Source organism: Thamnophis sirtalis, unplaced genomic scaffold (genome assembly GCF_051295495.1).
Source record: "Thamnophis sirtalis isolate CommonGarterSnake01/CBP01778 unplaced genomic scaffold, rThaSir2_p1.2 scaffold_13, whole genome shotgun sequence".
In the NCBI taxonomy this organism is placed as follows: domain Eukaryota; kingdom Metazoa; phylum Chordata; class Lepidosauria; order Squamata; family Natricidae; genus Thamnophis; species Thamnophis sirtalis.
Window position 1 is genome coordinate 32,195,927 of NW_028261393.1, and position 15,829 is coordinate 32,211,755.

Consider the following 15,829-nt stretch of genomic DNA (forward strand, 5'->3'; position numbering starts at 1 on the left):
CATTTTGCGAAGGAGCCTAGTAATCAAAGCAATATTTTCTGTTTCTTTCTGATACGATGAATTGAGCTTTTGCTATTGGCTCCTACTTATATTATTGAATACTGTAAGAAATTAGTTCTTAGGAATTAATTGTAGCTTAGTAAATTGTATCCTTGATACTGGTAAGCATTAGTACAGACTTTGTCAGCCATTCTAAGATATGGGGAAAAACACAGAAAGACGGAAAAATAAACCACTTTCAAGTATTAGAACCGGGACTGGCCCTTGGATCTCGGCTCGACAGTGGCTCCGCGCTCGAGGCGATGGGAGGGGGGAGGGGCTCCTTCACCCAGAACAGGGTGAGAGAGGGGACACCCCACGCAGGTACAGCGCCTCCTGATGGCGAGAGTCGCCAATAGGAAGCCATTGGGAGGCGGGGTCAGGGCCCGGGCCGGAAGCATGGCGTCACGACGGGCTGGCCGGAAGCGGAAGCGCGGCGGCCGAGACGCTGGTGGTGGTGGAGAAAACGGCGGTGGCGGAAGACGACCCAGCATCATGGCGGCGGCTCCGCCCGGGCCTGACCCGGCGCTGAGGGCACCCGGTGAGGCCACGGCCTCTGTAGGCGGTGCCGGCTGATTCCGCGCTGCTGCTGCTGTTGCTGTTGCCGGGCCTTCGTAGTCGGCGGGCGAAATGCGGCGGTGTGGCCGACGAGCCGGCTTTCCGAACTGCCTGGGTCCGGGGGCGGAGGGCCGGTCATACGGGTCTCGGGAGTAAACCGCGACCGGAAGTTGGTTTCTGGGTGATCGGGGCCTGGCTCATTCACGGTTTTTCCCTTTCCTTCTTTGCAGGCAACTCGCACTGTCTTCCTCCTGTGGCCGTCCCTGAACTCCACTGAGCCATGGGGGAGAACAGCCCACAGAATGTCATCTACTACGAGGTGGAGGAAGATGACTTGGCTCGAGATGACAAACTGATAAGATTTGATGACCAGAATGGCCTGGCTTCACCTTCCTCTGGGACAGTCTATGACAGGACAACCGTCCTCATTGAGCAAGACCAGGAGCCATTGGAGGAGGAGGAGGAGGAAGACGAGGAAGAGGAAGGGCAAAGCAGGCTTCTTCTGCCTTTCTTACAGGATGATAGATTCCACTTGATGGCCGATCATGAAGGCATTTCACAGGGCTATGTGCAGCATATTATTTCACCAGATCAGATCCATTTGACTATCAATCCTGGCTCAACTCCCATGCCGCGGAACATTGAGGGGGCTACCCTCACTTTGCAGTCAGAGTGCCCTGAAACCAAGCTTAAAGAAGTAAGTTGCCAGCTTAAATGCGACCCTCTTTCTGAAAGCCTTCTGGAATAAGTTCTTCATTGAAAGAATTTTGGCTCATGTTAAAAAGTTATTGATTGTCTTCTGGTTTATCTGAGAAAATGATTTTCTTTTGCATTTTAGGAGCTTAAAATATGCCAAAATACATAAGTTATGGTGCTTAAATTTCTAAACCAATTTTGTTTTTCTATGTTTTCATTTATTTCAGCCAGTGACTCTGGACAGCATATATCATAAAACAAATATATACACTATATTTAGTCATGAGTTAAACTATTGCCATAAATATTAATATAATCAAGAAACAGTGCCCTTTAACATACTCAGGACCCAGGCCTGGGCACACAACCAAGTTTTCACAACGTTATGGAAGGCCAGCAGGGTCATGGTCATCCCACTTTCTGAAGGAATGATATTCCAAAGGACAGGAAGAACCAGAAAAGGCACATCTAGTTTCCACCAGCCAATATTTCTTGGCTGATGGTCCCAATTGTAACATCTAAAAAGTCTACACACCCCATGTGTTTGAAATGTAAAAAAAAACTAGACCAAGATTAATTACTTCAGAATTTTTTTTCACTTTTAATACATGTGAGCTGTGCAAATAAATTGAAAAACTGAAATAGTTTGGGGGGGAATATAATAGTACAGTAACATGATTACATAAGTGTACACAGCCTTAAACTAATACTTTGAAGCAGTATTTTGGGGTAGGTGTCTGTCAGTATCAGCTTTGCCTTGGGAAGTCCTTGTCAGATTTCCAATTGGATTTGTATCTGGGCTCTGGCTGGGCCATTCCAAAACTTTGATCTTCTGGTGAAATCATTCTTTTGTTGATTTGGAGATATTCTTGGGGTCGTGGTGTTGAAAGGTGACATTCATCCTCAACATTTTAAGCAGAGGCCTGAAAGATTTGGGCCCAAATTGACTGGTATTTAGAACTGTTCATAATTCCCTCCACCTTGACTAAAGCCCCAGTTTCAGTTGAAGAAAAGCAGGCCAAAAGCATGTTACCACCAACATGGTTCACTGTGGGTGTAGTGTATTTTTGGCAATGCAGAGTGTTGTTTTTGTGCCAAACATAAATTTTGGAATTATACACAAAATTCCAACTTGGTCTTATTTGCCCATATGCTTTTGTAAAAAATGCAAAATGTAGCTGGGTTTGGATGTTTTTCTTTCTATGAGAAAAGCTTCTGTCTTGTCATCCTACCCTATAGCCCAGGCATATGAAGGATAAACTCTTGTCACATGTAGTAAACATTCAGTACTTTCCAGGCATTGCTGCAGCTCCTTTAATGTTGCTATAGGTCTCTTGGCAGCTTCTTGGACCAGTTTTCTTGTTTTCCCCCTCAATTTTGGAGGGACATCCAATTCTTGTTAATTCACTATTGTGTCAATTTTTTCCACTTGTTTGATAACTGTCTTCACTGTGTTCCATGGTATATGTTGCCTTGGAAATTTTTTTATACAGCTCCCCCAACTGAAACTTTCCAGCACTGAGATCCTTTTGATGGTTTGTAAGCTCTTTGCAGATGATGGCTTTTGCTGTAAGAAGCAACTAAATGTCAGAAAAATCCTACTAGAAAAGCTGAAATTTATATGGTTTGATCAGAGTCACCTTACTTGATGGCAGGTGTGTACTATTTACCATCAGTTTGAATTTGATTGGTTAATTCTGAACACAGCCACATCCCTACTTATAAGAGGGTGTGCACACTTAAGCAACCATGTTATTGGATGTTTTAATATTATTTTCCCCCAAAAGATTTCAATTTGTTTTTCAATTGAATTGTACAGTTTATATCTTATATTAAAGATAGAAAAAGATCTGAAGCAATTTATCTTCGTCTGATTTTTTTACATCTTAAAATCCTGGCATTTTGTAGGTTTTTTATATCTACTCCAATATATTTTTAAATTGCTCCAAAATGCTCAGTCGCATTTTATAAAAAAGACAGAGAGAGGCTTAAAAAGGGTTATAGGAATGTTTTCCTGATCAGTCAGATAACCTTGCTGTCTCTAAATTCTGTTCGTGATTATTGACATGGGCTTAGGAATTTTCAGTACTAAAATTAAGAGAAAGGATCCAGTGATTGAGATAAGGAATTATGTTTAATAAATTTTTACATCTTTGAACTTTCAGTTGTTTTAAAATTGTAAATTCAGAGAGCAGTTCTCAGCTTCAGGTTTTTGATTCAGTGAGAAGTTTAAAATAAAGTATTTCTTTTGCAGTTTCACAATGGGGTACTTGTCAAGCATTCAAAATCACTTTCAAGCAAAATCTCATCGTCACATGATTTAAAAGTGATGATAATACTCAGAAGTTAGAAGTACAGGTGGCCCTTAACTTCAGCCACTTGGTGACTGATGTTTTGGTTGATGGCTGCCTCTCCAGCTCATGTGACTTGCATGCCAGGTACTAAGCAACTGCTGCACTTATGGCATTTAGCAGCATCCCACATGTGACCATAAAGAGAAAATTCTGCCTGTCTTACCCAAGTGAGTAGAAAGTGCCTGTTTGAATGTCTCAAACATCCTCTAGGAAGGGGCATAGAGGAAACAGTCCTGCTAGCTGCTTCTCTGTTTTGAAACAACTTGCTCCCACTCTATTGACCTTCCAGGGAATACATAAGATCTGGCTTGTCTGGAAGACTTCGATAAAAGCTGTCCCATCTCTGCATTGAGATTTTATGCATACAGAGTGAGGCATAAATGCAATCATTCAGAAGATTTCATATTGCATAGAAAAGGAAGCAAAAGTAAAGCTAGTTTTGTATACTGCATTCTCAGTATACGTATTACACTTCCTCCAAATCCTTCACTGCAAACCCTGTTAAAGTTTTTCCTTTAATTTAGCTATGGAAAGCAAGAGTAACTGGGATTTTTAGTAAGAGCTTGTCGTACAATTATCTGGACTGGGAGACAGGATCTGGTCTTTACATAAAGGAGATTAGGTATGTTGAAGATATGACTGGAGGGATAAACTCTGGTAGTTCCAGTCCACCCAGGGCATCCATTTTGAAAATATGTGATGTGAGGATAGAACCCAGTGTCATTTTTCACTGTATTTTGAAGCTTCCATGAAATGCTCTCAATATCTGAGCTACGCCTATCCTTCATATCTATGCAGCAAACTTTTGTATTGTAGTGGATTGCTAACTGAAGGAAAGCCTCTTCAAAGAAATCTGTGTAGAGGACATAGACTTTGTCCATTGTTGATAAGAGATTTTCCCCAAGGAAACCTTAACTATATTTTATGAATGTATTTGTATATGTATTCTTTGGGCTACAATATCAGCTATGAACAAATCACTTTTACTGAGTACAGTAAAGCCTAATTATAGTTTCCTGTAGACCTTCCGCATCGTTACAGTAATGTCAAGTTCATGTGTCCTCTATTCATCCCCATAAGTAGACTTTTTAAAAAATTTCTAAGAAGTCTGGAGTGAGTCTCATTTTCACTATGCAACTGGCTGAAACATATTTATAAGAGGTAAATGGTTATTCATATGCAGTATTATGATACAACATTTACATTGTAATTGGTGTTTGATGATTCATGACATTCATTATTTTTATATTATATTGATGCTGTTAAAATGTCAGTTGCATTAACTGAAGACATTTAGGATAGCTCTCAAGTGAAGTGATACATTTCTTAAAGTTGCATAAAATAACCTACAAGGAAAAGCTGGGGAGCCTATTTTAGCATAGAGCTCACATTTAGCTATATTTTTCTTGCCTGCTCTTCTGAATCTAAAAGTCCTTATTGTGTCCCCTAAACCACAAGCAAAGGGCAGGGTCATGGGACTGTATGGACACGAACAAAGAAGTATCTCCTTTGATTCTAATCAGAGCTAGCCGCTATATTTGCATAACATGGAAACAGTGCTGCTTTTGCTGCCTCCTGAACTCAAACATTTATTTTCTCTTCTAGTAGCTCTGTGAAATGGATTGGGCCATTATTGATTTGAATTATGCTTGTTTCTCTGACAGGTGAAGCGCTACCAGTGCACATTTGAGGGCTGCCCTCGTACCTACAGCACTGCAGGCAACCTGCGCACTCACCAAAAGACCCACCGTGGGGAGTACACCTTTGTGTGCAATCAGGAGGGGTGTGGGAAGGCCTTTCTGACATCCTACAGCCTGAAAATCCATGTCCGGGTGCACACCAAGGAGAAGCCCTTTGAGTGTGATGTTCAAGGTTGTGAAAAAGCCTTCAATACACTGTACAGGTAAGAGGATGAATTTTGGAAATCTCATATTCATCAGTAGAAATTACTGCTTACACATGGAGAGACCGAGAGAGAAATGGGTATTCCTGGTTGAATTGACTAATGCCCTGATGAAATATATTTTACTCTGCCCTATGCCCACTCCCCAGATCTCTCACATCAGTGTTTGTGGCTCTTGCAGAATGTATAGCTGATGTACATCACCCACACAATATCTTCCTCTAAAATGTTGGCTTTGATGGGTGTTTTCAGTGTGCAGAACCTTGGCCCAATTCTGTAATCATGTCAGATGGGCCTTGCTCTTTCACTGCAGGGCATGTCTTGGAGCAGAAGAGACATTCTCCAACCCCCTTCTTCTTTAGGTTAAAAGCCCATCAGAGGCTTCATACGGGGAAAACATTTAACTGTGAGTCAGAAGGATGCAGCAAGTACTTTACAACCCTCAGTGATCTGCGGAAACACATTCGGACTCACACTGGAGAGAAGCCATTCAGGTAAGTTGTCTGGTTGCTGCATCTATCCTGGACCGTTTTCAAGGGTTTTAAAAAGGCAGTGTACCTTTCTGCTGGGACTTTTTGGAAGCAGTTTATTCACTGAGGCCTATAATGTGTAAATTCCCAAACACCCCTCTGTACCCCTCTGGCAAATGTTCAGTTGTCTGGCAAAGTGCACAGATTCATTTGTTCAGTGTCTCTCAACATTAACTAGTTTGCCATACAAAACAAGTAGTTTTACCCCTATTAATTGTGCAGGTGGGGAAGATCAGCTTGATGCAGAGATGTCCCCACAGAGGCAGCGCGCCCATTGTATTTTGGGGGTTCTGGCATGTGCTTGAGCTTTAGGCATTCGGTTTGGAAAAGGGTAGCCATCACTATTTTAGGCTAATAGAAATGTCAGTAGCTGGAGCCACATACCCATATGTCCTCAGGTTGCCCTCTAAATAGTCCATAATAGGTGCATACCATCAAGAGGGTCTCATGTGATCTCAGCTAAGGAGTTGATGCCTGTGGAAGAAGGCACTCAGACCAATGTTCCCTCTAATTTTTTTTCAGTGTGAGCAGAAAAGTATAGTGTTTGAGCGGCATATTTTCATGCCTGAGCACCTGATTTTTTTTCACAGATGTCACCTAAGATAACAACGAAATCAGTATTATTTGAAACTCAAAGTTATGTTTATTCAAGGTACCCGCTTAATTAAAAGTGTTATATAATATCAGTATCACTTAACAACGGTCCTGCTTAGCAACCAAAATGTTGGCTCAGAAACTCTGGCATTGAAGCATGCAAGTCTTAAAGCTGTCAAGTTACAAGATCCTTGCACCCCTAACCCTTTAGGAAAAAAAACCCCAGGGGTCTTCAAACCTGACAGCTTTAAGCCTTGTGGACTTCAACTCCCAGAATTCCTCCTCCAGTCATGTTGGCTCAGGAACTCTGGCATTGAAGCATGCAAGTCTTAAAGCTGTCAAGTTACAAGACCCTTGCACCCCTAACCCTTTAGGGAAAAAAACCCAGGGGGTCTTCAAACCTGACAGCTTTAAGATTTGTGGACTTCAACTCCCAGAATTCCTCCTCCAGTCATGTTGGCTCAGGAACTCTGGCATTGAACATGCAAGTCTTAAAGCTGTCAAGTTACAAGACCCTTGCACCCCTAACCCTTTAGGAAAAAAAAACCCCAGGGGTCTTCAAACCTGACAGCTTTAAGCCTTGTGGACTTCAACTCCCAGAATTCCTCCTCCAGTCATGTTGGCTCAGGAACTCTGGCATTGAAGCATGCAAGTCTTAAAGCTGTCAAATTACAAGACCTTTGCACACCCTTTAGGAAGAAAAAAACCCAGGGGTCTTCAAACCTGACAGCTTTAAGCCTTGTGGACTTCAACTCCGAGAATTCCTCCCCCAGTCATGTTGCAGCAACGTCATCTGCGTGGATCTGCTCCATCTTTGATTTTTTTCACGGGGCAGGGCTGCTGCTGAAGATGTCAACGAGGCCCCGCCGCCACTAGAATAGCTGCTGCCGCCTCCTCCTCCTCCTCCAACAGCACCAACATATTTGCTGCCCAGCGCTGCAGCCGAGGTGAAGCCTCCAAAGCTCCCGCAGGCGCCCCCGCCCATGGCAGCAGCAGCGGTGCCTCCCCCTCCGCTCGGAGCACCTCAGCTGGGCTCTGGGTTACCCCTGCCGCCGCCTCCACCGTGCTTTTGAGAAGCCATGAGGCTTTTTTTCCTGCTCCCGCCCCCTCCGCCGCCTTCCTTCTAGCTCCTGCGGCCAAATGGCTCCTCAAAGGCACGGCGGAGGAGGAAGGGGGAGGGATAACGCAGGGGAGGCACGCAGAGCACCTGAGCTGGCCCCCGCGTTATCCCTCCCCCTTCCTCCTCCGCCGTGCTTTTGAGGAGCCATTTGGCCGCGGGAGCTAGTAGGAAGGCGGCGGAGGGGGCGGGAGCAGGAAAAAAAGCTTCATGGCTTCTCAAAAGCACAGTGGAGGCGGCGGCAGGGGTAACCCAGAGCCCAGCTGAGGTGCTCCGAGTGGAGGGGGAGGCACCGCCGCCGCTGCCATGGGTGGGGGCACCTGCGGGAGCTTTGGAGGCTTCACCTCGGCTGCAGCGTTGGCGGCAAATCCGGCAGTGCTGTTAGAGGAGGAGGAGGTGGCAGCAGATATTCCCCTCAGCTACCGGAGCCTGTGACAGAAATCACTGCGCGCAGTTAGAAATGGCTGCACGGTGTTTTCTTGCCACGTGCGCGGCCGCGCAGCCACGCACCTTAGAGGGAACAGTGACTCAGACACTGAAGATAATCCATTTTCTCTACCATGTAGGTTTTGCCATTCACACATGGCAGGCCTCGAGCCAATTCAATGCTTTCAGAGCAGATGCAAGATATTTGTTGCATATTTCTGTTCATTTGCATGAGAATTCCAGAGTTGATGGGACCATTTAGGCCACTAAATTGAATCCCTTGCTCAACGAAGAAATCTAGGTTAAAATGTTTTGTATCTAATATCTACTCCTTGCATCCAGTGGCATAGTTGTTAAAGTGTTAGGTTACCAGCAAACTCAACCTCAATTCACCCTTATTGTAGAAAGTTAGTGGGAAACCTGTTGCATGTACACTCTCCCAGCTCAGTCTACTTCATGGGGATGTGAGGATAATATCAAGAAAAATTGCCATCTAAGCCACTTTTGTTCCTGAAGGAAAGGCAGAATTCCTTCACCACCTTTCTACCACCACCTGTGGCATGTACACTCTCCCAGCTCAGTCTACCTCATGGGGATGTGAGGATAATATCAAGAAAAATTGCCATCTAAGCCACTTTTGTTCCTGAAAGAAAGGCAGAATTCCTTCACTACCTCTCTACCACCACCCTCCTTTTGAATAATTCATTCCATTGTAAAAGTGTTTTTTTTATTATTAAAATACTCAACTGGAATCTGCCCCCCTGTAGCTTAAATTTGTTGGTCCATGTCCTATTCTCCAAAACAATAGAGAATATAAGTATTTAAATTCTATTATATCCCATAGTCTTCTCTTCAAAGCTAAAGCTTCTTCAATGTCTTTGTGGGTTTCATCCATATAACCCTTTTCTAAACCTCTTCCAACACTCAAGATAGGACCTGAGGAGAGGAAAGAGGACCTCTCCTAATTTTGAAACATTCCTTGTTTCCAAGGTGAGGTTTGGGAGGAGTAACACATGGGTATTAACCCAGCCCTTTTGCCCTGGAGACTGAGGTAATCTTTGAGGCCACACCTCTGATCCTCCTTCTGCTCTCCCAGATTAACCTCAGTCTCCAGCCCAGAAGGAGTGTTTTTCCTGACTCTCCCTCACCTAGGAAGACTAGGGTTTTTTTGTGTAAGCTTTTTTCTTTTAGCATTTTTTCTCTCTTACCAAGAAGTTTCCAAGCGCTGCTTCTCTCCTCGAACATGCTCTGCGCTGCTCGCTAGAGTGTTGCTGCCCTGCACGCGCTCCCCAAGCGGCCGGATGGTCGCGTAGGAGGGGAGGAAACCCCCGCACCGATCGGAGTGCATGGAGAGGCCTTCGGACTGCAGCCGCCCGACTAGGACCCCGGAGGACCGGGGATCCGCAAGGGATCGCCCCAACGCTCTCCAGCTTCAGAGAGGCTCAGGTTGCAGGTCGGCGGCCGCCATCTTGAATGTGGGTGAGCACGTGACCGGCAACCATCTACGGTAGCCGGGAGCGCTCAAGAGACACTGAGGAGGCCGGAAGAGGCCTAGAGCGGCCCCCACTCTGCCGGTGATCCGCAGAAGGGCCTGGAGTTCGGTGTGAGCTGGTGTTCGAGCCGTGGGTCGACGGCTGGAGGAAGAAGCGTGAGTGTAAGCATTCCAAATACCATGTAAAATTAAATCAGAGTCGAAGCCAAAACTATGATTAAAGTTCCAATTTAAGCAGGCATGTTGGCATAGTGCTATGGGATTCCGACTCTGGAAGTTACATCAGAATCCCACCCAGTTAAAAGTTCATGATCTTGCCCCCCACACCCACAGTCCATCACATGGTCCAATCTTCTTCTACGCTGGCATCTACGCCTAATTGCTTCCGTCCAGGTGTAAAGGTTTGGGAGACAAAAGATGATCTTGAGCTTCTAGGAAGGAATTTCTTATTTTGAAAACAACACATTCTACCCTTTGCTAAATCCCTCCCCTTAATAAGAGTGTGGCAGGCCAAAGATTCTTAAAGGAACCACTGCAGGCCTGACAGTGAGCAGAGCATTGCGCTAAACAGCTGAGCCGGCAGAGAGCGAGGGGGGGGGTGAGCGGCAGAATCGTAAGTGCATGGCGGACACGGCGAGGAGCGGGGGTGTTGGGCCGAGATCCCTAGGGGACCCAGATCCAGCAGAAGGGACCTCCAAGGGAGCCCCCCAGGCCACCAGAGGGAGGTCTCCCACCAGGAAAGGCACCCCCAGGGCATCCACTAAGGAGACCCATTCTAAAGGGCAGAGTTATCAGGGCCTCCACTAGGAGATTTAGGGCGACCAACAGACCATTGCCTTCCAGGTCACGCTCCCCCCGCAGGCTCCCTATGCTGGCAGAGGCCCAGGCGACCTCCACTGGCTCCCCCAGGAGCTCAGACAGAAGGCACAGCTCTGGATCTGCGCATGTGCGGGACCCGGATGGCTGCCTGGCTTCTCGTTCCATAGAAGCCGGTGCTAAATACTAAAGACCTCTAGAGCCTCCGGAGTCCACCAACAATATCAACAAAGCCCCCTGAAAGGGCTTGGTCCCAGGAATCCTGCAAGGGCCAGCATTCTGTCGGCAGCTGACTGTGGCCGTCCCTTGGACCAGCGGAACTACGGCGGCTCGGACCAGCGATTCTCGGCGTGAGAGAGAAGATGGCGGCGCCACGCTGCCGATCTCAGCGTTTTGTAACTTTGTAACTTTTCGGCGCTCCCTCTCTCTCTGCCGGCTGTGACGGACTCGGAGTGGTGCGGTGAGCTTGGGGGGCTCAGTTTTTTGTCATCTGAACAGCGGGGGTTATTAGAACTTGCCGGAAATCATTGGGAGCTGTGGGTTGGGCGGTTGGTTGTATTTGCCACCGCCGTAGCCCCCCCCTCCGGACATTCCCCCCCCCCCCCCGGTCCTACTCTGTTGCTTTATTGCCAGCTGCCTGCTTACCCTGTGGTCCTGCGATCCTCCGGGCTGTTTGTCTGTTTGGCCGGGGACTGAATGGAGGAGGAAAAACGGAGCCCTGAGTAGCTCTATTATTATTCTATGCTTTCGATCTGAGGAGAAAAGAGGCCTGAACGCTCCTCCTCCCCCCCATCCTCTGGCCCCTTTATCATCACAGCTGCCTCAGACATTGCTCCTTTGTTGCTCCCCCCTGTCATCGGGGAGCTTTTTTTCCTGCTTTTCTACCATCTCATCGATTGCCTATTAGGAGCAACAGATGATGGCAGCTGTAGGGACAAGGCCTTGGCACCAAGAAAACTGGTGCTTTCTCCCCCTCTGCCTTGAGCAGCTGGGGCCAGCTTCAGACTTTGGCCCACTGGACTATGGACCTTATATAACCTCAGGAAAGAGACTGGCTTTTACGTGGTCTGCTGACCTCCTTTGGGACTTTAAGAGGAACAAGACTGGACAGGCCCTGTTTACAAACATCAGGCATTTTTGCCTTGCCCCCCCCCCCCCCCACATGCGACTGCCTTGTATATCATTGATTTCTGGCCTTCCAGCTGTGGACTTTCCTTGGGACATAGAAGAGGGAGAAGAACGGAGCAGCTCCCTCCTCATTTTTTACATCACCGCCTGATAGCGCACTGTTGCAGTGCTCCGTAATTTTTAATTTTAATTTTTCACTGGTATGGTGAGTGCATGGGATTGCTAGTGATAGAATGAATGATCCCACTTTTATTATTCCATTTTGCTGTATTTTTGTGTTTTAATTACCACGTGGGGACTGACTGAGTGAGTACATGAGTGTGACTGATTCGGAGGGCCTGCCGGGGAATGCGGGAGCCATAGGGGTGGCTGAGGGAATCACGGCCACGGGAGTGGGTCGGAGCATTACGGTCATAACAGGGAGGGGCAGATATGGCGGGGACTTTAGGGCTGGCCATTACCGGGGAAGGAGGGTTCGCTACGTCACAGAGATCCCTCCTTCTGGCCCTATGAGTCCCACTCCGAGGCCAGATGGCGCGGGTAATCAGGACCCTGGTCTCAGGCTGTTGTCGCTAAATGCCAGGTCTGTTGTTCACAAGGCTCCCCTCGTCCGGGACTTAATTTTAGACGAGAGGGCAGACCTGGCATGTATTACTGAAACCTGGCTGGGCACAGAAGGAGGAGTCCCCCTTGTAGAGATGTGCCCAGAAGGATTTCAGGTGCTTCATCAGCCGAGAGCCCAGGGAAGGGGTGGCGGTGTGGTTGTTGTTATCCGGGAGTCTCTAGTACCTCGTAGGGTCCCTGCTCCAGAGCTTGTCGGGTGTGAGACTCTGCTGGTGAAGTTGGACCTCAAGGGTCAAGTGGGTCTGCTGCTAACGTACCTGCCTCCCAACTGCGTTGCAGCAGCCCTCCCCTCGCTCCTCGAGTCAGTAGCCGAGCTGGCAATTGAGTTCCCCAGGCTTATGGTTCTGGGGGACTTCAATTTGCCATCGCTTGGTGAACACTCTGATGGGGCGCAGGAGTTCATGGCTTCCATGACAGCCATGGGCTTGACCCAGGTAATTCGGGGCCCAACCCACTCAGCGGGTCACATGCTCGACCTCGTATTTCTCTCGGAGCAGTGGATGTGTGATCTTGGTCTGAGGGGTAATGAGACCATACCCCTGTCGTGGTCAGACCACTGCCTACTGAAGCTTGACTTCCGGAGGCCAAACCCCCACCGTAGGGAGGAGGAACCGACCAGCTGGTTCCGCCCCAGTCGACTGATGGACCCTTTGAGGTTCCAGACGGAGCTTGGGGTTATTCCTGATACTCTCGCCCACAGTTCGGCGGAGACTCTGGCTGCTGCCTGGTACTCGGTGGCATCGGAGTCTCTCGACCGGATTGCGCCACTACGGCCCCTCTGGGTCAGCGGATCCTGGAGGCCTCCTTTGGTTCACCGAGGAGCTCCGGGAGAAGAAGCGCCGGAGGAGACGCCTAGAGCACTTGTGGAGGTCCGATAAGTCCGAGCCGAACCGAGCACTCCTAACAACTTGCACCAAGGATTACATCAGGGCACTTAGGGCAGCAAAAAGATCTCATATTGCCACCTTGGTTGCGTCCGCTGAGTCCCGCCCAGCCGCCCTGTTTAGGATAACCCGTTCCCTCCTAAACAGGAGGGATACGGGGGAACCCTTGCAGGGTAGAGCTGAGGATTATGCCCAATTCTTAGCGGACAAAGTTGCTCGGTTTCGGTCGGACTTGGACTCCACCGCTGCAGATCCAGCCGGGACACAAGAGGATCACTTGGCAAACCATCTCTGGGTTGAGTTTCAGGATGTTGCCTCTGGGGATGTGGACAAGGCCATTCGAGCTGTGAGTGCCTCCACCTGTATTCTGGACCCGTGTCCCTCCTGGCTGGTTGCCAACAGCAGTGAGGTGACACGTGGCTGGATCCAGGCGGTCGTAACCGCCTCCCTTCGGGAGGGGCACTTCCCCGCCGCACTTAAAACGGCGGTGGTGAGACCCCTCCTGAAGAAACCATCCTTGGATCCAGCCATTTTAAATAACTACCGTCCTGTCTCCAACCTTCCCTTTGTTGGGAAGGTTGTTGAGAAGGTGGTGGCCTTCCAGCTTCAACGGGCCTTGGAGGAAGCTAGCTACCTTGACCTCTTCCAGTCCGGCTTCAGACCCGGTTACAGCACAGAAACCGCTTTGGTCGCATTGACCGATGATCTCTGGAGGGCCAGAGATGGAGGCCATGCGTCCATCCTGGTTCTCCTTGACCTCTCGCCGGCTTTCGATACCATCGACCATGGTATCCTTCTGCGACGACTGCGGGAGGTGGGGATGGGAGGCACTGTTTTGCAGTGGTTCTCCTCCTACCTCTCAGACAGGTCGCAGTCGGTGTTGGTCGGGGGACAGAGATCGTCCCTGAGGCCCCTAAAATATGGGGTGCCGCAGGGTTCGGTCTTATCCCCCCTACTATTTAACATATACATGAAACCGCTGGGCGAGATCATTCGGAGGCACGGGATAAAATACCATCAATATGCGGACGATACGCAATTGTATCTGTCCGCCCCGTGTCAACTCAATGAAGCGGTGGACGTGATGAGCCGGGGGCTTGAGGCCGTTAAGAACTGGATGAGCGCTAACAAACTGGTACTCAACCCGGACAAGACCGAGTGGCTGTTGTGTTTCCCTCCCAATAATTTGGCTAATGTTCCATCTATCAGGCTGGGGGGTCAAATTTTATACCCCTCAGATAGGGTTCGTAACTTAGGAGTCCTCCTGGATCCACAGCTGACTCTTGACCATCATCTGTCGGCTGTGACCAGGGGGACATTTGCCCAGGTTCGCCTGGTCCGCCAGTTACGATCCTACCTGAATCGGGAGGCTCTCACAACAGTCACTCGAGCCCTTGTGATCTCTAGGCTGGAATACTGCAATGTGCTCTACATGGGGCTGCCCTTGAAGTGCATCCGGCGGCTGCAGTTAGTTCAGAATGCGGCCGCGCGAGTGATAGCGGGCGCACCGCGGTTCGCCCACATAACACCCATCCTCCGCGAGCTGCACTGGCTACCTGTTGATCTCCGGGTGCGCTTCAGGGTCCTGTTGACCATCTTTAAAGCCCTTCATGGTAGTGGATCTGAGTACTTGAGAGACCGCCTTCTGCCGATCACCTCCCTCCGACCGATAAGATCGCACAGACTGGGCCTCCTCCGAATCCCATCCGCTAGTCAATGTCGACTGGCGACTACACGGAGGAGAGCCTTTTCTGTTGCAGCTCCGACCCTGTGGAACGATCTCCCCGTTGAGATTCGCACCCTCACCACCGTCCAGGCCTTCCGCGCAGCCCTTAAGACCTGGCTATCCCAACAGGCCTGGGGATAAGTTTCTAAATTGCCCCACCCGAATGTTGAATGTTGAATGCAAGTTGTGTTTTTATTACTTTATTTATTTTGTTCACATATTGTTTGTCTTGAATTACACCCCCTCCCTAATGATTGTAAGCAGCCCTGAGTCCCCTCAGGGAAAAGGGCGGCCTATAAATCCAAATAAAATGAAATGAAAAAAATGAAATCTATTTCCCCCCCCCCCTTTCGCCTGCCCATTCTTCTGAGATGAGGGGGGGACCCCTTTGGTCGCAGGGTTTCCAGCCCAGCTAGGCACAGGCTGGCACCAACTTCGAGCGACGCCAGATTCAAGGTTCGAGTGTCACCCCAGGTGTTGCTCTCACTCTGTTGGTGGCTGACCCCGGCACTGGACAGGGGATCCCTCTTCAAGGAGCCAATGAGGAAGATACGACGGACGCAAGCCTGTTCGGCTGGGGAGCACATCTGGAGGCTCAGATAGCTCAAGGCCACTGGACTCCAACAGATCTGTGCAACAACATAAAGGAGCTCAGGGCCATCCACCTGGCCCTACCACACTTCAAGACCACGGTGACCAGCTATCACATCCTGGTCCTGACGGACAACATGGCAGCCAAGGCCCACGTGAACAGGCAAGGGGGCACCCACTCCAAGGCCCTGCGCGACGAGGCCCTTCGGTTAGGAAACTGGGCAGAGAGGCATCTTCAGTCCATCAGAGTGGAACACATCTCCGGGACGGAGAACCAGCAAGTGGATTGGCTCAGCAGGGAGACGGTTGACAACGGAGAATGGCAGCTCCATCCCAGTTTCTTCCAGCGGA

At 48.8% G+C, this 15,829-nt stretch overlaps 1 protein-coding gene across 2 annotated transcripts in view; it reads left to right on the forward strand.

Annotated features, from left to right (window-relative positions):
- The first annotated feature begins 487 nt into the window (after positions 1-487).
- The window catches only part of MTF1 (metal regulatory transcription factor 1), a 31,569-nt gene continuing 16,227 nt past the window's right edge, over positions 488-15,829 (forward strand). The window contains exons 1-4 of one of the 2 annotated variants that reach the window (XM_014068348.2): positions 488-580; positions 828-1,294; positions 5,312-5,550; positions 5,913-6,044. In XM_014068348.2, coding sequence (XP_013923823.2) covers positions 878-1,294; positions 5,312-5,550; positions 5,913-6,044 — 788 coding nt within the window. In that variant the 5' untranslated portion in view covers positions 488-580; positions 828-877. Of the gene's footprint in view, positions 1,295-5,311; positions 5,551-5,912; positions 6,045-15,829 lie in introns of both variants that reach the window. The other variant, XM_014068349.2, reaches the window with a different exon arrangement.